A 23,552-nucleotide genomic window follows, 5' to 3' on the forward strand; every position below is an offset into this window, starting at 1 on the left:
CAGGGTTGTTAGCCCCAGCTCCGAACCTGGGCGATCAGTGGACCACTCTTAGTCTGGCCTCTACCCTTTGACCTGTTTGGCATGGGTGACCCAACCAAGAGCCAAAACACAAAGCCCTGACTTCAGCCAACATAGTTCTCTGAGTCATTGAGGCGCGCAAGCCTCCAAACTCTACAACAAGGTTGTGGTCCTCTTGCAGGACATTAAGATAATTGCACTATAATTCTGTGTTGTAAGCATTATACCTAATATTTTTGCACCATTCCTCTATTCTTACTCTTAGAGTATAAACTGTTAATTTTATTTTTATTTGTTTAAGGTTGTCCTGAGCAGACTTCAAATGTCTGACATGTATGATTGTCATTGTTTATATAAAAAGAACATTTTAATATCTGCTGCATGTGTTTACTTGGCTGCTTATTCTGGCTAAACATGTAGCCACTGGAAAGGGATTTTTATTTTTCAAATTATGTTTCCCATTGTATAATCATAGACTCAGTGGCCACTTTATTAGGCACGGAAGTGGAATCTGCGTGGTCTTTTACTGCTGCCGGGCTCATCCACTTCAAGGCTCAACGTGTTGTTCATTCAGAGATGCTCTTCTGCACACTACTGTTGATTATTTGAGTTACTGTCACCTTCCTGTCAGCTTGAACCAGTCTGGCCATTCTTCCCTGACCTCTCATTAACAAGGCACTTTCACCCACAGAACTGCTGCTCAATAGATGTTTGTTTTTCGCACCATCACTGTGAACTGTAGAGACTGTTGTGTGTGAAAATTGCCCTGCCTAGCACCAACAGTCATTCCACAGTCCAAATGTGATCTCTGAGATCACATTTCTTCCGCATTCTGAAGTTTGGTCTGAACAACAACTGAGCCTCTTGACCATGTCTGCATGCTTTTATGCATTGTTGCTGCCACATGATTGGCTGATTAGATATTTGCATTAACGAGCAGGTGTACCTAATAAAGTGGCCATTGAGTGTAATTACCAGCAAGTTTACTTGGGTGCTTTCTCTGGCTAAACACTTTGATGGAGACTATGGAAATGGAATTTTAGTTATTAAATTGTTTTTCCTGTTGTATAATCATATGCTAGAAAAAGTGAAGTAGCCTTAAGGAAAATCAAAGTTCAATTCATGGTCTAAACTTTTTGTTTAGCAGTGTAACTAGGGATTTGGCAATGTAGTGTAATTCCTGCATCAGGTGAGACTCAGTTTGCTCTTTGCTGTATTGTTCTTCAACGTTAAATAACTTAGTTATTTAATCTTGTAGGGTATTTATTTATTTAGAGGTGCTGCGCAAAGTTGGCCCTTCGAGTTGCACCGCCCCAGCAAACCCCGACAACCCCAATTTAACCCTAACCTAATCACTAGCTTGTGTTGGGAATTGCTTATGTCACGTGCCCCATGTTTTTTTTATCATGCCTCGGTGTTAATTCTAGATATTCCAAGATGTCCAGGCAATTTAATGCTCTTAAAATGAGGTTCCCTTTCTAATGTAAGGCTGGAACTTTTGACCACTTGGTATGATGGCTAGTCATTGTATACAAGGTGAATTCTGGATTCAAAGCAGTAAGCACCTTTTTTTTTAATACAGTAGGTCCGCCTGGTTTTTGACTTATCCAACCCAATTCTATTTATTTATTTAGTGATACCATATGGAATAGGTCTTTCCGGTCCTTTGAGCCACGCCACCCCATCAACCCCACAACCCCCAATTAACCTAACCTAATCATGGTACAATTTACAATGACCAATTAACCTACCTGGTATATTGTTGGACTGTGGGAGGAAACCGGAGCACCTGGGAAAAACCCACACATTCCACGGCAAGGATGTACAGAGACTCCTTGCAGAAGACGACGGAATGGAGCTCCAATGCCCCAAGCTGTAATAGAGTCGCGCTATCTGCCGCACTACTGTGGCTCCCTCTAGTCCAGAAGCAGCGTATATTGTTTTAGGGTAAGATATCAGCCACTCAAGATTGAAATTCCCTCAGATATCTGGAAACCTTTGGCAAGACCAATAAAATTCAGATGAAAATTACGCTTGAGGGGATTGATCAAGAAAGTGGAATTTTAAGCAAAGATCAGATTAGCTGCAATCCTGTTGAACCCCACAATTGGTATGAGGGTCCGAGTGACGACTCCTGTTGTAATCACTGGGGTCTCCATAGCGTAGCGGTTAGCACAGTGTTTTTACAGTTGTGAAGTTCAGGGTTCAGTTTCGGTGCTGTCTTTACAGAGTTTGTAATGTTCTCTCTGTGACCACTTGCATTTTGTCCGGGTACTCCAGTTTCTTCCCGCCATCAGTTAGCAGGTTAATTTTTCTGTAATTAGGCTAGTGTTTAATAGGTGGGTTGCTGGGCAGTGTGGCTCTTTGGGCCAGAAGGACCTGTTCCGCGCTGCCTCTAATTAAATAAAATGTAAATTAAAAAATATGGGAATAGTTAAGGCTTTGGACAAGAACTTGTGCCCAGGCATTGACTTGATCGAGGTGTACAAGGTGTTAAGAGGCTTAGATTGGGTGAACAGCCAGACCTTTTCCCAGGGTGGAAATGGCTAATACGAGAAGTACAAGAAATGGAAATGGCTAAAGTGATTGGAGGAAAGTATAGGAGGTGGGTCAGCGGTAAGTTGCTTTTTTTTTTATTACATGGAGAGTGGTGAGTGTGTGGAACGCGCTGCCAAGGCTGGTGGTAGAGATAGATACGTTCGGGACACTTAAGAAACTCTTGGATAGGCACTTGGATGATAGAAAAATGGAGGGCTGTGTGGGAAGAGTTAGACTGAATCTTAAAGACAGGTAGAAAGTTTGTCACAACATCATGGGCCGAAGGGCCTGTACTGTGCAGTACTGTCTATGTTCTATGGCCTCCGGTGACTCAGTCACCTTACCCAGTATATTTCAGAGAAACTATGGGTGGACCTTGTGTTTGGCAGATACAACACCTCCTCGTGACTTGAGACTCTTGTCATCACAGCTGAGCACCACTACAACTCAGGAGGCTTGGGCAAACTGCCTCAAGATAAGATTCCTCTGTGTTCTATAGAAGCGGTAGAATAGGATTGAGGGAAGGTGAACCCACCACGTCTTTTCGGATTGATGCTAAGTTTTTCTTTGTTTCTCCTTGCAGTGTCCAGTGGCTTTCCATCTCCGTCACTGAGGGTACCGTCTCAGAGCATCGTAAGGGAAGCTTTACCTTTCAGGAATTGCTTATGCAGTGGTGGACTGTCCAACACAAGGAACAGCGGAAGCCATTCCATGGAATCCCACGGCATGAAGAAGGCGAACGATGGGTTGGGTCTGTTGGATTCATACGCTTTGTCACCAGCATCCTTGGACTGCCTGAGGCAAGGGTTGCTGAGAAACATGGGTAATCTGGAGCAAACTGAGACTTTGGGGGACTCGAGAACGAGAAACCCCGATACAAGGACAGAGAAGAGTAACCAGCCAGTGGCTACAGGCTTCAAAGCATCCGTTTTCTCCCCCAATGTAGACTTGACAATGAAAAGAAGGCTGGATCCATTGGGGGTAGATCTCATTTGCCTATCACCGAGAAGCAACAGGCTCGGTGTGCTTGTGAATCCGAGCACAGATCAAAAGCCGATGGCTGATTCTCCTATAAAAAGGCTTGTGGGTACTACCCAGGGCTTGCATCCCTCTGAAGGGGTCAGTTGGGGCATAGTCCTTGGCAACGGTAGTGGTATCTCAAATGGTCAGCAACGGCCATTAAACGGAGGTGGCTGCTCCAACTCAGGGAACCAACCCAGCTCATCTAGCATGCCTCAAACGTGTGAAAAGACAGAGTCCAGTTCAGTCCCTTGCCACCAGAGCGTCACTAATCGGATTAGTTGTTCTGACAGTCGACTGAGGCCTGAAGCCTATGACCCATTCAATCCAACTGATGAAGAAAATATTAACGGAGAGTTTATAGGTGGTGACTTTTCGCCGAAAGAAAGGACGGGCTTGGACGATGAGGAGGAGGAACCCGAGGAGGACGACGAGGAGAAGTATGACCCGTTTGACCCTACGGGTTCCATCGCAAGTTCAAACAACTTGAGCCCAATGGGAGATGACTCCGAAGGTGAGCTGAAAATTGTTAGCGATGCCGGGCTAACCGAGGAGGAAGAGGAGGAGGACTGCATGAGCCCTGAGTACGAGATGGAACGGTCCCCAGAGTCGACGACGTGCGTGTCATCAGATGTAGAGCTACGGCCTGACTGTGGGCATGCGGTCAAGTCAAACCTAGAACCTGACCTCTACAGTTCGCCCGAGTGCGGAGACGCACAGCCGGAGTCCCACGCCAGCTTTACAGAGTTAAGCTCCACGATCGAACCTGATTCTAAACTTCAGAGTGAGGCTCAGCTTGACTCAATCTCTCAACCAGACTCCAACTCGGTTGACTCAGAAGATGATACTCAGTCCCAGAATGAACTGATGATAGATGAAACAGCCTGTGCAATGTTTGAAGGTGAAGAGCCAGTGTCATCACCAATGGATTTTAGCTTGATGCATAATCCTGATCCAAAGATGAAAGAAGAGCCTGAGTCATTAAAGGTTATGGAGAAACAGGTCCATCCCTTGGAAGAGGGTGACCCTTGGAAAAGTGAACAAGCGAAGGAGCCAAGCCTTAAAGGAAAGATGAGCACTGGTCCCACAGAAGCTTCCAAACACAAAGTGGCTTCAGATCTGCAGAATGCACCCAGGTATCAGAAGGACTCTGAAAAGGTGGAGTCTGAGATGGCAGGAACACACAAATCCCAGAGCCGGTCTGCAGAAAAGATGAGCTCAAGTGGTCGGGTGGGATCAAAGTCGGCGTTGAAGCAGCGCTCGAGAGCTGAAGCCGTACGGAAGGATAAATCTGGTGGTAAGGGGCACTCGAAGGCAGAGCACAAAAGCAAGTCCTCTTCTACTTCCAGGTATCACCACAAGTCCCACCGTACCGTGGAGAGAAAAGACAACCTTGTCTTCACGGTGAATGTCTCCAAGTGGCCAGACGATGCACACAAGTACGAAGATTCTGAAATCGAAGAAGGTGAGATTGTCCAACAGGATGAAGAGAACTTCAGCCCGGCCAGGACCTTTCGCACTCGAGGGCGGATTTTTGAGCGTCTAAGAGGAGTTGAAGGGGACGATTTTATTTCCCTTCATGCCGACTCTGACGAGGGGGCGTTGCAGATTGACCTGGGTGAAAACTCGACGGAGGGTGGACGGAAGAAATTAGACCGCAGGAGAAAGGTGACAAATCAACAGAGAGAGAAGGTGCCGAAACACTCGAGGTCACCAGCAGAATCCAAAGGCCAGTCCGGCTCCCACTCGGAGTCCAGCTCCCGCAGCCGGAAAAAACGCAAGCGGGAACACAAGAAGACCCGATCGAAGGACCGGAAGCGATCCAGGTCCCAGTCTCGTGAGCGCAAAAGGTCCACGTCCCGAAGCAGATTGCGAATCCATCACAAAAAGTCCCGGTCGAGATCCAGGTCCTGGGAACGAAGGCGGTCGAGCTCCCGATCACGTCATAAGGTGTCCCGGTCTCGCACCCGTTCCAGGGAGCACCGAAGGTCTAGATCCTGGTCACCCTCCATCAGCACCAGCATGTCGGCTCTGGGCTCCATGAGAGCTTCGGCTGAGAGGTGGAAGGGCCGCCCGCCCCCGTCAAAGGAAAGTGGGTCATTCCACCGTTCCCGCTCGAGCAGCAAGTCCAGGAAGGAAAGGCGCAAGAAGGAGAAACATCGAGAGGTGGAAGCCTCAAAGCGCCGAAGGCATTCAAGGTCAAGGTCCAAGGAGAGGTCCCAGAGGGAGAAGAGACAGCCCAGCCCTTCCCCTAGAAGGTCAAAAGAAAAGAGCGAAAAAGAGAAGGACAAGAGTAGAGAGAGAAATCCTGTGAGTGAAAAGAAACACGAGAAAACTACAAAGGGAAGGCGTGACAGCAGGATAGTGGTTCCTCCTTCGATTCAGGAGCTGAATGATGATGACATTCTAATTAAAGCTCGCTCTATTACCAGAACCATTACTGTGAACCCAGGGGAGGCCATGGAAGACCAAGACGATTCAATGGAAGTGGCAGCCCTCTCCCCAAACCGGGAAGCCATTTATGACTCGGATGAATTGGGCTTTGAGAACAGCTTCTCCGATGTGGAACCAGCTGACCACTTGCAGGAGGGCAGGGTGCCGGGGAAGGGGCCAGACGGCAAGAATGAGAGGAGGAGTGTTCACGAGAAAAGCCACCGAGTGGGAGAGACTGGCGCTAAGCTGACCAAAGTGAAGGACCGAAAGAGAGCTCACCCGGAAGAGAAGCCTACCAAGGAGAAGCGAAGGAAGAAGCTAACCGAAGGGCAAAAGGGGCCAGTTGCGACAGACAGCCTGAAGACTGAAAAGAAGGCTAAAGAGCATTTAATCGGTGGTCAGTCTGCCAAGAAAATCAAGGCACCATCCAAGGAAAGCAAGCAACAGGTGCCTCGGAAAGTCAAACTCCAGTCAAAGGTAGCCGTTCTCATCCGGGACGGAGTGAGCTGCGCTGCCTCGATGAAGGAGGACCGCGGGAAGGGGGGAGGTTTAATCGGCGTGAAGTTCAGCCGGGACAGGGAGAGCAGGTCACCGTTCATGAAGACCGAGGAGAAGGTCCACGACTCGAAGCCCAGCCGGCACCGGGCTGAGAGCTCGGACAGCAAAAGCACTCCATTGCGGGTAGTGAAGGGGAAAGCCACGGTGAAGCAGCGGTCGGCAGCAAAGAAGGCCAAGGCAGCTGGTGGGAAGGCCAAGGGCTCTGGGAAGAAGAAGAAGGAGGCCAAGGCCAAGATTGCCCTGAAGAAGGCTGCATCTGATAGCAGCAGCAGCAGCAAGGACTCCAGCCCCTTCAGGAACAAGGAAGAGCTGCAGTGGTCTTCCTCGGAGAAATCTGATGACAAAGTGAACCTCCCGAGCCCTGTGAAGGACACGGTGGAGCAGGGACTGTCCCCCCTCTCTCAGATCTCCGAGAGTACCTCCCAACCCCTGGAGCCGGCCTTTGTGCCAAAGGAGCCCCCACAGCACCAGCCTCCTCCACCACCCCTCCCTCAACAACCGAAGGATTATCATGAGCACAGCGACACTTCAAAGGTCAACGGGGATAAACCAAGAACACTGAACAAACCACTGTCATGGGACCTCCAGACAGGAGGAGGAATGTTAGCACGTAAGTATTCTTGGCAAGAAGTGTACTCTTTTTTGAAGAAGAACAGTGGGAGGGGGATGTTCTCATTGAAACTTATTGAATATTGAAACATCTACAGTACTATGTAAAAGTCTGAGACACATATACAGTGCCTATAAAAAGTATTCATCCTCCTTGGAAGTTTTCTTGTTTTATTATTTTACAAAATTGAATCACAGTGGATTCAGTTGGTTTTTTTGACACTGATAAGCAGAAAAGACTCATGTCAAGATGAAAACAAATTTCTACAAATTGCCCTAAACTTATTCCAATTATTAAACACAAAATAATTTTTTTCCATAGTGGGGGAGAAAAGCCTTTTTCCCTCAATTATTGATTATTTATTTAACTCAAAATAATTGATTGCATAAGTGATTACAGCCTTGAGTCTGTTTGGATAGGTCTATCATCTTTGCACATCTGAACACTGCAATTTTTCCCCATTCTTCTTTACAAAACTGCTCAAGCTCTGTCAGATTGCATGGGGATCGTGAGTGAATGGCCCTTTTTAGTTCCAGCCACAAATTCTCAATTGGATGGAGGTTTGGACTCTGACTTGGCCATTCCAGGACATTAACTTTGTTGTTTTTAATCCATTCCTGTATAGCTTTGGTTTTATACTTGGGGTCATTGTCTTGCTTGAAAACAAATCTTCTCCCAAGTCACAGTTCTCTTGCAGACTGCATCAGGCTTTCCTCCAGGATTTCCCTGTATTTTGCTGCATTCATTTTACCCTCCACCTCCATAAGCCTTCCAGGGCCTGCTGCAGTGAACGTCCCCACAGCATGATGTAGCCACAACCACGCTTCACGGTAGGGATGGTGTGTTTTTGACGATGTGCGGTATTTGGCTTACACCAAACATCACGTTTAGTCTGATGGCTAAAAAGCTTAATTTTGGTTTCATCAGACCATAGAACCTTCTTCCAGCTGACTTCACAGTCTCCCACATGCCTTCTGCAAACTCTAGCTGAGACTTCATGTGAGTTTTTTACAACAGAGGCTTTCTCTTTGCCACTCTCCCATAGAGCTGCGACTGGTGAAGCACCCGGGCAACAGTTGTATGTGCAGTCTCTCCCATCTCAGCGACTGAAGCTTGTAACTCCTCCAGAGTTGTCATAGGTCTCTTGGTGGCCTCCCTCACTAGTCCCCTTCCTGCACAGTCACTCAGTTTTTGAGGACGGCCTGCTCTAGGCAGATCTACAGCTGTGCCATATTTTTTCCATTTCTTGATAATTGACTTAACTGTACTCCAAGGAACATTCAGTGACCTGGAAATTTTCCTGTATCTATCTCCTGACTTGTGCTTTTCAATAACTTTTTCACAGAGTTGCTTGTTGAGTTCTTTTGTCTTCATGGTTTAGTTTTTGCCAGGATATTGACTCACCAGCAGTTGGACCTTCCAGATACAGGTATATTTTTACTACAACTTGACTGCACATGGGTAGTCCCCATTTAACTAGTTAGGTGAGTTCTAAAACCAATTACCTGCACCAGTGATGATTTGGTGTGTCATATTAAAGGGGGCGAATCCTTATACAGTCAATTATTTTGTGTTTATATTTGTAATTAATTTAGTACTTGCAGAGAACTGTTTTCACTTTGACATGAAAGAATCTTTTTCTGTTGATCAGTGTCAAAAAAGCCAAATGAAATCCACCGTGATTCGATGTTGTAAAACAATAAAATATGAAAACTTGCAAGGGAGTGAATACTTTTTATAAGCACTGTACATAGCTGGGGTGCCCAAGACTTTTGCACCGTACTGTATTTGCCATCATAGAGCGGAGAGCGAGTTTGTAAATCTGGCAGGAGAAAGGATGTTGGGAATGGTGAGGGTGGATGCCACAGCAGGGTTGCAGGACAGGTGACAGGGAAGGATGGGGTGGTGCTGGTGTAGACACACTCAGCCCTGAGACACGAGGCAAACAGCTGGTTTATTGATTATTACAGAATGACTCTCTGGTGCTTCCTGCTCCCTCCCCTCTCCCCAACCATGATTCCCTTCTTCCTGCCCTCTTCCCACTCTCAGTCCTCAATAGAGACCCATATCAGAATCAGGTTTATCATCATTCATATATGTCATGAGATTTGATTTTTTTTATTGCGGTAGCTGTACAGTGTAATACATAAAATTACTACAGTACTGCGCAAAGGTCTTGGGCAAAAGGCCTAAGACTTTTGCACAGTGCTGCAGATGAAGTGGATGTGGAGAGGAAGTTTATAATAGTGTGGGAGGGGAACGCACATAATAGTGTAGGACCAGGACATCAAGGACATCCCTTTAGAACAGAGATGAGGATGACTTGCTTGAGACAGAGCGTGGTGAATCTGTGGAATTGATTGCCACAGACGGCTATGGAGGCCAAGTCACTGGGTATATTTAAAGTTCGAGGTAATAGGTTCTTGATTGGTGGGGTTGTCAAGGTTTGTGGAGAGAAGGGAGAGTAAGGCTGAGAGGGATAATAAATCAGCCATGACGGAATGGTGGAACAGGTTCGATGGTCCTATGTCATATGTGTTACTGCCCGTCACATGCTGGTGTTTAGGGCAGCAATGAAGATCCTCCATCTCTGACGGTGTTCGGAGCTTCCTTCATCAGGTCTTTAGCACCCTCTCAGTTTTCACTACTGTTAGTCATGCTGATAATGATGGAGACTCAGAAATATCGTCACACTCAGATGACGTAGAAGGATTCTTCATTGCTGCTTCCAAAACAGTTTTGTTTTACCAGTCAGGGTTGTTAGCCCTGAGCTGAACCCACATACCTGGAGGTCTGGTGGGCCACTCTTAGTCTGGCCTCTACCCTTTGACCTGTTTGGCATGGGTGACCCTACCAAGAGCCAAAGCATAAAGCCCTGACTCCAGCCAACATAACACTCCGGGTCACTGAGGCACACAAGCCTCCAAACCACATGAGTTTCCTCCAGGTGCACTAGTTTCCTTCCTCTTTCCAAAGACCTATGAGTCAGGGTTGTGGACATGTTGTGTTGAAACAAGGTGATACTTGCAGACTGCTCCCAGTGCAACCTCAGACTGTGCATTTTTATACTCTTCAATTATGTAGTGTATTTGACCCTGGATCTTAGAAGGATATACAAAATATTGGAGGAACTCAGCACATCAGGCGTCAGGCAGCAGCTATGGAAGGGAATAATCTTATGGGCCAAGAACCCTTCTTCAGTACTGGAAGAGATTTCTAAGATAAGATGCTAACTGCTCTCCCTAAAAAGCTGGGAAGATATTTAACATCTCTCTTTCTGGCTTCTTCCCCCTTTCTTTCCAGTCCTGATGAAGGGTCTCAGCCCAACCAGTAGATTGTTTATTCCTCTCCATGGATGCTGCCTGACCTGATGAGTTCCTCCAGCATTTTGTGTCTATCACTCTGGATTTCCAGCATCTGCGGATTCTGAAGATTCCTTTTTCTTCAGCCCTTTACCTTTTGCACGTATTACCTCCCAGATTCTTACTTCATCACGCTCACCTGGTTTTACCTATCACCTGCCAGGTTATACTCCTTCCCCTCCCCCTCTTTCTTATTCTGGCTTCTTTCCCTCTTCCTTTCCAGTCTTGAAAATCGGTCTCAGCCTGATATGTCAACTGTTTATTCCTCTCCATTAATACTCAAAGTTCAAAGTAAATTTTATTATCAAAGTACATATATGTCACCATATACAACCTTGAGATTCATTTTCCTGTGGGCATACTCAACAAATCTATAGAATAGTAGCTGTAACAGGATCAATGGAAGATCAACCGGAGTGCAGAAGACAACAATCTCTGCAGATATAAATAAATAGCAATAAATAACGTGCATGAGATAATAAGAATAGAGTCCTTAAAGTGAGATCATTTGTTGTGGCAGCATCTCGATGGATGGGCAAGTGAGTGTAGTTATCCCCTTCAAGAGCCTGATGGTTGAGGGATAGTAGCTGTTCTTGAACCTGGTGGTGCAAGGCCTGAGGCTCTTGTACCTTCAACTTGATGGCTGCCTGACTTGCTGAGTTCCTCCAACGTTTTGTGTGCTTCTGAGGAAAAATGTTTGCAATTTTCTCCAGCACAGAATGGCATGCATTAAGTATGAGTTTCAGTGATCACCCAAACTGATCCTGGTCCTTGGCCATGCTTACAGTTTTATCATGACTGGAAGGAGGGAACTGGGCTTGATATCTCTTCCCAGTAGGTGCAGAGAAGATGGTAATGTTGTCACCTGTCGCTCAGCTTGGTCCCACCCCTGCTGGCTGTGAACCGCGCTCATGCCTTTGTGTGTGTTCATTGTAGGGATTCATTGTAGCATTTAATATTGTTCTGCTATCTCCACGAGGAAGGGGTCATGGCAGCGTTTTATTATTCAATACAACACACTCCATTCAAGCTTATTTTATCAACAGTAACGAAATAGATTGAAAGCCATATGCAACATCAGTGACTATGAGCCCAACACAACATCGATGTGAGTAATGCCATCTGTTTAGCAGAATGAATAAAACCCAGCTTCTGTTGAAAACCTGGTAGTGGTGCCACAGTAGCGTGGTGGTTAGCATGACATTAATACAGCCTGTGGTGTCGGAGTTCGAAGTTTAATTCCTACGTCACCTGTAAGGAGTCCATACATCCCCTCCATGGAATATGTGTCCGGGTGCTCCGGTTTCCTCCCACAGTCCAAAGACTTAACTGGTTGGTAGGTTAATTGGACGTTATAGATTGTCCTGTGATTAGGCTATAGTTCTCGAGTGACCAGAGGGGCTTGTTTCGCATTGTATCTTTAAGTAAAATAAAATTCTGGTGAACGGTTGAGTGGAAGGAGAACTCGTTTCTTTAAGTTTCTTGGACCTGTTTGTCTTGTTGGTCATTCCTAGCTGGACCAAGACGAGGTTCTGTTATAACTGGCTTCATATTTTATTGTGCTTCAGTTGTTATTTCTAGATATGCCATGATTTCCAGGCTCACTTTTAAAATGGGCTTCCCCTTCTAATGTAGCGCTGCAACTTTTGATCACTTGTTATGGTGGCTAGTCATCCTGTATTGGATGAATTCTAGATTCAAAGCAGTAACCACCTTCAGTACAGGAAATCTGACTGATTTTTGACTTATCCAATCTAGCCCAATTTTTCTTTTCCCCCCTTGTAGTTATGTATTTAGCTATAAAGTGTGGAATAGGCCCTGCCAGCCCTTCGGGCCACCAGTTCCACCAACCCCACAACCCCGATTGAGCCCAACCTAATCACAGGAAAATTTACATTGACCAATTAATTATCCAGTACATCTTTGGACTTGGGGAAAACCAGTGCATTCCATGGGCAGGATGTACAGAGACACCTTACAGAACGTCGCAGGAATTGAACTCCAAACTCCAGAACGCTCCAATACCAAGATCTTTATTGAAACTGCATCATTGTAAGGGAATGTCCAGTTTTTTTGTTTTTACTCTTCCTTCATCCCCCAGAAAACTGCATAAGTTTTGTTGCTCAGTCCATGGAATTGTTGAATGGTCCAGTACAGGAGGAGGCTGTTTAGACCACCCAGTGAAAAACGTTCCTTTTAACCTGTCTTTTTCCTTTCATCATAGTCCTGGATTATTATATTATATATTAGTAAGATAATATATGCAGCACCAGTGGTGTCCTGGGTTCAATTCTGCTGCTGTCTGTAAGGAGTTTGTACATTCTACCTATGGTCTCCTCCATTTTCCCACATTCCAAATGGTTTGTATGTTAATTGGTCACATAGGTGTAATCGGGAGGGGTGGGCTCGTTGGGATGGAAGAGCCTGTAACTGTGCTTTATCTCAAATAAATAAATTAGTTTTCCTTCCTGTTTATCCAAATCCCATTTAGGCAGGAAGTGCCCACACTGGGCTGTTGTTCAGTGAACTCCCCACTGGGAATCTCAGTGAGAAGCTGGTGCTTAAATTCTACCAAACTGGTGCAGAAACAGGCTTTTGCTGCCAGACCTTTGTCCACAATATAATTCTACTTGTTCACTGGGCTGTGGCAACCTCGTAGTGACTTGACTTAACAGCTAGAATTCTGGGCTGTTACCTCTATTATGGCAGCTGAGGAATTTAAGATTCTGTTAATTAAATATGGATCTTATTTAATAGAAAGAAATCTTATCTTGGTTATAGAAACATAGAAAATAGGTGCAGGAGTAGGCCATTCGGCCCTTTGAGCCTGCTCCACCATTCAGTATGATCATGGCTGATTATCCAACTCAGAACCCTGTACCATCCTTCCCTTCCATACCCCCGATCCCTTTAGCCACAAGGGCCATATCTAACTCCCTCTTAAATATAGCCAATTAACTGGCCTCAACTGTTTCCTGTGGCAGAGAATTCCACAGATTCACCACTCTCTGTGTGAAGAAGTTTTTCCTCATCTCGGTCCTAAAAGGCTTCCCCTTTATCCTCAAACTGTGACACCTCGTTCTGGACTTCCCCAACATCGGGAACAATCTTCCTTCATCTAGCCTGTCCAATCCCTTTAGGATTTTATACGTTTCAATCAGATCCCCCCTCAATCTTCTAAATTTCAACGAGTATAAGCCTAGTTCATCCAGTCTTTCATCGTATGTAAGTCCTGCCATCCCAGGAATCAATCTGGTGAACCTTCTTTGTACTCCCTCTATGGCAAGGATGTCTTTCCTCAGATTAGGGGACCAAAACTACACACAATACTCCAGGTGTGGTCTCACCAAGGCCTGTACAACTGCAGTAGTACCTCCCTGCTCCTGTACTCGAATCCTCTTGCTATAAATGCCAGCATACCATTCGCCTTTTTCACCGCCTGCTGTACCTGCATGCCCACTTTCAATGACTGGTGTATAATGACACCCAGGTCTCGTTGCACCTCCCCTTTTCCTAATCGGCCACCATTCAGATAATAATCTGTTTTCCTGTTTTTGCCACCAAAGTGGATAACTTCACATTTATCCACATTAAATTGCATCTGCCATGAATTTGCCCACTCACCTAACCTATGCAAGTCACCCTGCATCCTCTTAGCATCCTCCTCACAGCTAACACTGCCGCTCAGCTTCGTGTCATCCACAAACTTGGAGATGCTGCATTTAATTCCCTCATCCAAGTCATTAATATATATTGTAAACAACTGGGGTCCCAGCACTGAGCCTTGCGGTACCCCACTAGTCACTGCCTGCCATTCTGAAAAGGTCCCATTTATTCCCACCCTTTGCTTCCTGTCTGCCAACCAATTCTCTATCCACATCAATACCTTACCCCCAATACCATGTGCTTTAAGTTTGCACACTAATCTCCTGTGTGGGACCTTGTCAAAAGCCTTTTGAAAATCCAAATATACCACATCCACTGGTTCTCTCCTATCCACTCTACTAGTTACATCCTCAAAAAATTCTATGAGATTCGTCAGACATGATTTTCCTTTCACAAATCCATGCTGACTTTGTCGGATGATCTCACCGCTTTCCAAATGTGCTGTTATCACATCTTTGATAACTGACTCTAGCAGTTTCCCCACCACCGATGTTAAGCTAACCGGTCTATAATTCCCTGGTTTCTCTCTCCCTTTTTTAAAAAGTGGGGTTACATTAGCCACCCTCCAATCCTCAGGAACTAGTCCAGAATCTAAAGAGTTTTGAAAAATTATCACTAATGCATCCACTATTTCTTGGGCTACTTCCTTAAGCACTCTGGGATGCAGACCATCTGGCCCTGGGGATTTATCTGCCTTTAATCCCTTCAATTTACCTAACACCACTTCCCTACTAACATGTATTTCCCTCAGTTCCTCCATCTCACTGGACCCTCTGTCCCCTACTATTTCCGGAAGATTATTTATGTCCTCCTTAGTGAAGACAGAACCAAAGTAATTATTCAATTGGTCTGCCATGTCCTTGCTCCCCATAATCAATTCACCTGTTTCTGTCTGTAGAGGACCGACATTTGTCTTAACCAATCTTCTTCTTTTCACATATCTGTAAAAGCTTTTACAGTCAGTTGTTATGTTCCCTGCCAGTTTTCTCTCATAATCTTTTTTCCCCTTCCTAATTAAGCCCTTTGTCCTCCTCTGCTGAACTCTGAATTTCTCCCAGTCCTCAGGTGAGCCACTGTTTCTGGCTAATTTGTATGCTTCTTCTTTGGAATTGATACTATCCCTAATTTCCCTTGTCAGCCACGGGTGCACTACCTTCCTTGATTTATTCTTTTGCCAAACTGGGATGAACAATTGTTGTAGTTCATCCATGCGATCTTTAAATGCTTGCCATTGCATATCCACCGTCAACCCTTTAAGTGTCATTTGCCAGTCTATCTTAGCTAATTCACGTCTCATACCTTCAAAGTTACCTTTCTTTAAGTTCAGAACCTTATCTTGGTTATGGTGTAATAACCTTCAGGGAGAGAAATCTGCCATTAGTATAACTCCATTTCACCTATGTAGTTGATCATTGAATGATTCAGACCATAGGAAGTGGGAAAGGGCCAAAAAAGCTTGCTTCATTGTGATCATGGTTGAACTTTTACCTCAGCTATTTTCTCCCACTATTTCCCCATTTCACTTAGTTTTCTTAAGTGAAATAAAATGCTGATGAACGGTACAGGAGTGGAACCCGGTGTGATCTTCTGCTGCTGTAGCCCATCCACTTCGAGATTCAATGTGTTGTGCATTCAGACATGCTCTTCTACACAACACTGTTGTAATGCATGGTTATTTGAGTTACCGTCACCTTCCTGTCAGCCTGAACCAGTCCAGCCATTCCCCTCTGTCCTCTCTCATTAACAAGGCATTTTCGCCCACAGAACGGCCACTCATTGGGGTTTTTTTTTTGGTTTTTCCACATCATTCTCTGTAAACTTTAGAGACTGGTGTGTGTGAAAACCCCGGGAGATCAGCAGTTTCTGAGATGCTCAAACCACCCCATCTGACACCAAGAATCAAAGTCACTTAGATCACATTTCTTCCCCTTTCTGATATTTGGTCTGAACAATAACTGAGCTTCTTGACCATGTTTGCATGCTTTTATGCATTGAGTTGCTTCCACATGGTTGGCTGATTAGATAATTTGCATTAATGAGCAGGTGTACCTAATAAAGTGGCCACTGAGTGTATATTGAATAGTCTAACAACTTAGTTAGAATTGGAATTGGTGTTATTGTCACATTAAATGAGGTACAGTGAGAAGTTTCGTTTTGTCTGCTATCCATGCAGATTATTAGATTTGAGACAGTGCATTGAAATAATACAGGGGAAGGTTGTAACAGAATGCCGAATGAAGTGTAACATACAGAGAAAGCACACTGCAGGCAGACAGTAGGATACAAAGCCATAACAAAGTAGATTATTAAATCAAGAGTCCATCTTAACATACTAGGGAATTGTTCAATAGTCTTATTATAATGGGGTGGAAGCTGCCCTTGAGCCTGATGGCACAGGTCTGCAGGCTTTCGTAGCTTCTGCCCGACGGGAGGAGGCATTGGAGTGTATTTACAGAGTGGGAAATCAAGCTGGCTGCTTTAGTGAGAAATGTAGACAGAGTCCCTGGAAGCGGGGAGGGTGGTCGAGTCACTGCAGTTTCTTGCAGTCCCAGGCAGCGCAGTTACACATCTGCACATCTGGTTAGGCTGGTACATCTGTATAAACTGGTGAGAGTCACTGGGGGTATGTCAAATTTTTTTAGCCTCTTAAGGAAGTAGAGGTACCGGTGAGCTTTTTTGCTCCTGACATCTATGTGGTTGACCTCAACACCACTGATGAAACCGGGAGTATGTGCACCCTCCTCCCCACCCTGATGTCAATAACTAGACATTGAGGGAAAGGTTGTTGTCAGGGTCTGTCCCCACGCTCTGCCACACTGGGCTCAGCCTTCGAGTGCATTTGGGATGGGGAACTCATAGTCTTGCTGGTGCACTAAGATCTCCTTCTGGTACTCCAGCTCTTCGTTAGCCACCTTCTGTACTGGAGGCCCACTTTTGGTGGTATCAGGAGTTCTCAAGCTTTTTTTTAATGCCATAACCAATACCATTAAGCAAGGGGTCCATGGGCCGCAGATTGTGAGCCCCTGCTGTAGATAAATAATCTGGCTCCTATAAGTGTAGAGGGGCTGAAATCTTGTGGTGCACCAGTATTGGGGGTACTTGTAGCAGAGTGGTTTCTGCCTGTCCTTACTGATTGCTGTCTGTTTGTCAGTGAAGGATCCACTTGCAAAGGGAGATGTTGAATCCTGGATGTAAGAGTTAGTAGATGAGTTTCTTGGAATTATAGTTTTGAGGTTGAACTGTGGTCAATAAACAGTAGCAGGAGTCTTTACCGTCCGGATGTTCCAGAAGTGAGTGTAGGGCCAGGGCTTCCGCTGTGGACCTGTTTTGGCAGTAAGCAGATTGCAGTGAGTCGAGGTTGTCTGGGAGGCTGGAGTTGACCAGCCTCTCAAAGCACCTCATGGTGGTGGATGTCAGAGTTAGGTGGTAGCCATTAAGACTAAAATTACCGTATTTTTTTTTTTATTGACATATATTGTGGGGTAGGCCCTTCTGGCCCTTCGATCCGCACTGCCCAACAATCCCCTGATTTAACCCTAGCCTAATCACGGGACAATTTACAATGACCAATCAACCTACCGATCGGTATGTCTTTGAACTGTGGGAGGAAACCGGAGCACCCAAAGGAAACCCACGCGGTCACAGGGAGAACGTACAGACTCCTTACAGGCAGTGGCGGGAATTGAAACCAGGTCACTGGTACGGTAAAATGTGCTAACCACTACGTTACAGTGCCACTCCAATTTTTCTTAGGTACCTAAACAGGCAGCCTGATTTGGCAGAGAGGTCACTTAATCAGTTCAGTATCAGCACTATTATCAGGATAACAATCATGTTTATTATGTGTTGTGAAATTTGTTGTTTAGTAGCAGCAGCACAGTGCAATATATAAAATATACTATAAACGACAATAAGAAATATATACTGTAGAAATTAAATAAGCAGTGCCAACAGAGATTGAGGGAAAGTAGTGAGGTAGTTTTCATGGGTTGATTGTCTATTCAGAAATTTGATGGCAGAGGGGAAGAAGCTGTTCTTAATACGTTGAGTGTGTCTTCAGTCTCCTTTATATCCTCTCCCATAATGAGATTGAAGCAGTCAGAAAAGGGCATTCCTGGATGCTGAGGGATTTAATGATAGATGATAGATATTTGAGGCATCACCTTCTGAAGTTGTCTTGGATGCTGGGGAGGCTAGTGCCAATGATGGGGCTGGCCGTAGTTTTTTCCTATCCTGTGCAGTGTACCCTCCGTACTAGATGGTGATGCAAACAGTTAAAATGCTGTCCACGATAGAAGTGTAGGAATTTGCCAGAGTCTCCAAATTGATGTTCCAAAGCCTCCACACTGCCTCAACTTAGACATTGCTGCAGCCTCTTAGTGACTCCTGTGAGGGGTGTTTCTTCCTTTTGAATGTAATTCTGGGCTCTTACTTTGTGTTTCAATGTTAAGTTACAGCACTGCTGTTCAAGATGGAGGAAGCCAACCGCGCAAAAGCCCAGGACTCTTTTCAAGCAATCACTCAGGTACTGTAGCCGAAACACCACCTGGTTTTGCTTCCAAAGTCTTCCCACTGTCTGTCGCCTCCAAATCGGGACAAAGTTGACTATTTCTCCCATGCGTGTCTTGACTTTGAAATCTCCCTTAATGTCAGCTGCCTTTGGGATCCGCCTGCTCCCCAGAGCTGACCACAGAAATCCACACTGATGTTCCAGGGATGTCCCTTTCCTTTCTGGGTGATGCGTTGAGCTCCAATAATTGGTAAAGAACTTACAACTCCTCATGGATGCAAAGAAGGCAAATTCTCCCCATTGAAATGTAACCAGTATTTTACAACCCGATCACTGACAATCCCATTGAAACTTAACATGTTACGCTTTGAAAGAGCTTGCGGTTCAAGTTCCAGTTTATTGTCATTCAACCGTACACATGTATACAGCAAAACGAAACCAAGGTGCAAAACACAGTACATATAGTCACACACAGCACAAGTAATTACAATCAAGTACACACAGTCACAAAATAATATTAGCATACCTGGCATTATTATAATAAAACAAGCTTTTACGGTGTTACAGTTGTGCGATATTTCAGTAACTAAAGCACTTTGAAAGAAACTTTATATTGGGCTTTCCTCTATTCCTGCCCTCTTTCCCATATCACGGTTAGCGTTTCAAATCCCACTGCAGTCTGTAAGGTGTTTCAATGTTCTCCCCATGGCCAAGCAAGTTTCCTTCCACATTTCAAAGATGTACAGGTTAGTAGGTTAATTGATCACATGGGTGTAATTGAGCGGTGCGAGCTCATTGGTCTGGAAGGGCCTGTTACCATGTCTCGATAAATTTTTAAAAATTAAATTACAGGAAAATGACCCAGCTTGTGTAATATATCTCATTATAGCTTCACCTGTTGAGTTACAAATCAGCAAAATCTACTCTGCACCCCCTCCAGGACCTATGAGTGCTTCCAAAGAGGTTATTGCAACTAGTCACAGTACTCTAGACCTAGGACAATCTCTGTCTACTCCCTCCCACACATAGTATTCTTGGTTGCCACAAGCCTGTCAGTTTTCCTCTTCTATTCATGTTTGCAATAAATGAAGCTGTAAGTGGCAACAAACAAAAACCGTCACATGAGGAATTTCACAGAATATGATGGAATTGTTACTGCATTTAAAAACTTGCTAGGTAGTGCATGACAATGGGACTAGCCCACAGTGACCAAAGGACTAACGGGTTTGTCCTGTCGTCAGCTCCACCCTCTGCCTCTGCACTATTTCACTATGAAGTGAGCAACAGGATAACCGATTGTTTGCTCTGCAGATTCTCAGCCAGGCAAAGCCCCCTGCGTCTCAAGTGCCGACTAGCCTCTCCAGCCACCTCCCTGCCAGCCAGCCCACACCGAAGTTTCTCCGCCAGGGCTCCTTGTCGATGCTGGGCACGTCAGCAGGACCGCCCACGTTGCCGGGATCTGCCAGTCAGCCCCCTGCCACCACCTCCGGGAAACTCTACGGCATGTTGGACAGCGGCGAGGTGGCCAAGGTAGAGGGGACCACCAGCTTTGATGCCAACATGGATAGTGACCGGGTAAGGCTCTCAAGTGATCTCCAGCAAATCGTTCACTGCTCAACCGTATCTTTCATCTGTAGTTATCTTTAAAGCAGTAAGCCTTGTCTCCGAGACACTTCTGCAACCATTATCCTATGAGGTATTGGGTCAGGTGACTAAATGCCCTGTCAAGAGGGTAGATCTTAAGATGTGTTTAAAATGCAGGAAGAGAAAGAGGTTTCATGGAGAGTTTCAGAGAATTAACTGTAGGCTACCAGTTGGCCAGATTAAAGGGCATAGGGCAGGAGAATTATGGAAGGCGATTCAACAGAGATGGAAGCAGGTAAAAATGTTGATATTGAAGTGTTACTTGAGTACTTTGCTTTGAAAGAGGCTCTAGTATTTTCACAGGAGGTCACAAAAGGGAGACACAGGACACAGTAGCAGAATTAGGCCGTTTTGGCCCATCAAGTCTTCACCATCTATCATGACTGAATTAGATTATGAAGACACGTAGTTCCCTTTTATTGTCATTTAGTAATGCATGCATTAAGAAATGATACATTATTTCCTCCGGTGTGATATCACAAAACACAGGACAGACCAAGACTGAAAAAACTAACAAAACCACATAATTATAACATATAGTTACTACAGTGCACAATACCATAACTTAATGAAGAAGTCCATGAGCACAGTAAAGTTCAAATTTTCTCAATGTCCCACATCTTACGCAGACGGGAGAAGAAAGAAAAACTCTCCCTGCCATGCCGACCACAATCCGACTCTGAGTCGTTCAAAAACTTCGAGCTCCGATCAGCTCTCTGATACCGAGTACTGAGCGGCATCTCTGCCCGAACGATTCGACCTCCTTCTTGGTCGCCAAAAGCAGGCAAGGCCGGGGATTTTGAGGTCTACCCTCCGAAAGATTCACGACCACACAGTAACGACAGCAGCGAACGGGCGTTTCAGAAATTTCTCCAGATGTTCCTCTGTGCTTTCACGTCCATTCTCCATCAAATCAGAATTGTCCACGGCCCCTATTTAACAGATATGACATCATTTTTCACCAGAAAGCTGCGCACGCACGGTGTGCTGCCATCTTCTCCTCCCGTCGAGATTTATTAGCCCTCTCGGTTATTAGCATTCTGCTCTCTTCATGTAACCTTTGATGCCCCAACAAATCAGGAATCTACCTACCTCCACTTTAAATTTATCCAACGACTTGACCTCCATAGCCCGTCAGTGGCAATGAATTTCACAGATTCATCACCCTCTCTCTGGCTTAAGAAATTCCTCTCATCTCTGTTCTAAAGGGAAGTTCTATTCTGAGACTCCTCGACTATAGGAAGCATCCTCTCCACAGCCACTCTATCTAGGTTTTACAATGTTCGATAGTTGCAGTGAGGTTCCTCCCACCTGCCCTGCCCCCCACTCATTTTTCTTAACTCCGGTGAGTAGATGCCCGGCTATCAAGCACTCTTCATACTCCCAAACACGAGAAAATCTGCAGATCCTGGAAATCCAAAGCAACACACACAAAGCACTGGAGGAACTCAGCAGGTCAGGCAGCATCAATGGAAAAGAGTAAAACATTTCAAGCTGACACCCTTCATCAGGAAGGGGGGGAGATGCTAGTGTGAAAAGGCAGGGGAAGGTGCAGGAGACTAGCTGGAAGGTGATTGGTGAAGCCAGGTGGGTGGGAAAGGTCAAGGTCTGTAGAAGGAGGAATCAGATAGGAGAGGAGGGTGGACTACAGGAGAAAGGGAAGGAGGAGGGCACCCAGGAGGAAGTAATAGGCGGGTGAGAAGGTCAGGGTGTAAACGTAACTTTGCTGGATCAAGTATCGACAGCACAAAAAGATCGTTATTTATCTTTTCACCCGTTTATTTCTTCGAGCTCAGCTGGTGAGTGAACTTGGACCCGACATCAGGGAGGGACCCTTTCTCATCTCCCCGGTAGTTCTACAAGTTCACTGCCCGATGTCCGAATTGTCAGAAGTTATAAGACCACCGATACAAAAGAACAATCAGTTTGACAGCCATTCTGGTCAAGTCAATGGACTATTGATACAAAAGTCCAATTAATTTGTTAGACACTCCAGCCACCTTAATTAAAGAAAGGAATGTCCTACCTGGTTTGCTGGAGCCACAACTTAATTACAAAGATAAGAACATCCGTAAAATTTATGCTTTAATTAGGAAAGGAATGTTCTGTCTAATTTCCATCAGATACTGCTTTTTGTCAAAATGAAAAGGTGTGAAAAGCCCAGAGACATCTATGTGGATCTGGGCGAACTTTAATCCTAATCTTGCTCCAAAGAAAGCAGCTGTGAGACATTATTCAAACACACTGCAGTCACAGACATAGTCAGTACTGAATCCATTGTTTACAGGGATCTGAAAATCCCCCTTTCCCTTAAACTTTATCAAGGGTAGGGAATAGAGGAAGGGGGGGGTAGATTTGTTTACTGGAAGGAGAAATCGATGTTTAAGCCATCAGGTTGATGGCTATCCAGGTGGAATATAAAGTGTTGCTCCTCCACTCTAAGAGTGATCTCATCATGACACAAGGGTAGGACATTCCTGAGATCAGTGTCGCTCATCCCATTTCATTGTCCAGCCTTGTACACTCAAGCAGGGTATTGGCAGAGCAAGCTGAGAGTTGCAGCCAGTTTCAGAAGAGACTTCCCTTCTCTGGCAATCTATAATTCTGTTACCCACAGTGCACAGTCCGGCCCACTCTCCACCCAGACAAATGCAGGAGCACGCCTGATCCTCGGTTTGGTACCAGGACTAACCCCTGGTTTCAGCTCCACCCTCTGCCTTGTTCCATCACCCTGCCAGCTTTGGCGCAATTCAACCGTCCCGGGCTAGGAGTCTGATTCTGTCTGTCCGCCCCTCACAGTACCTGAAGAAGCTGCACACGCAGGAGCGAGCGGTGGAGGAGGTGAAGCTGGCCATCAAGCCCTTCTATCAGAAGAAAGAAATCAACAAGGAGGATTACAAGGACATTCTCCGCAAAGCTGTACATAAGGTGAGTACTCTTGCTCATTGATGTTTACTGTTTTGTTTTAGTGCAGTGTTGTTGCAGCCAATATTATTCACCCTCCCCCTTTATTTTCGTTGACTGAAGCACTAATATTGAAAAAATTGCTTATTCGGTGCTAATCCTTTCTTGTCCCTCCTCTGTTTAATGGCTTTGTAGCATCCTAGTGCTTTATACCCATAAGGTCCTCCACTGGTCAGAGTTGACCATGAATATCGTATCCCAACTGTCACGTGAGGGCAGTATGAAATGG

At 45.3% G+C, this 23,552-nt stretch overlaps 1 protein-coding gene across 4 annotated transcripts in view; it reads left to right on the forward strand.

The window, feature by feature from the left end:
* The window catches only part of scaf1 (SR-related CTD-associated factor 1), an 81,018-nt gene that overhangs the window by 41,974 nt on the left and 15,492 nt on the right, over positions 1 to 23,552 (forward strand). For all 4 annotated transcript variants that reach the window (XM_063062847.1, XM_063062848.1, XM_063062849.1 and 1 more), the window contains 4 exons: positions 3,140 to 7,177; positions 18,657 to 18,730; positions 20,027 to 20,290; positions 23,159 to 23,287. In XM_063062847.1, coding sequence (XP_062918917.1) covers positions 3,140 to 7,177; positions 18,657 to 18,730; positions 20,027 to 20,290; positions 23,159 to 23,287 — 4,505 coding nt within the window. The remainder of the gene's footprint in view (positions 1 to 3,139; positions 7,178 to 18,656; positions 18,731 to 20,026; positions 20,291 to 23,158; positions 23,288 to 23,552) is intronic.

This window comes from Mobula hypostoma, chromosome 11 (assembly GCF_963921235.1).
Source record: "Mobula hypostoma chromosome 11, sMobHyp1.1, whole genome shotgun sequence".
Taxonomy (NCBI): Eukaryota; Metazoa; Chordata; class Chondrichthyes; order Myliobatiformes; family Myliobatidae; genus Mobula; species Mobula hypostoma.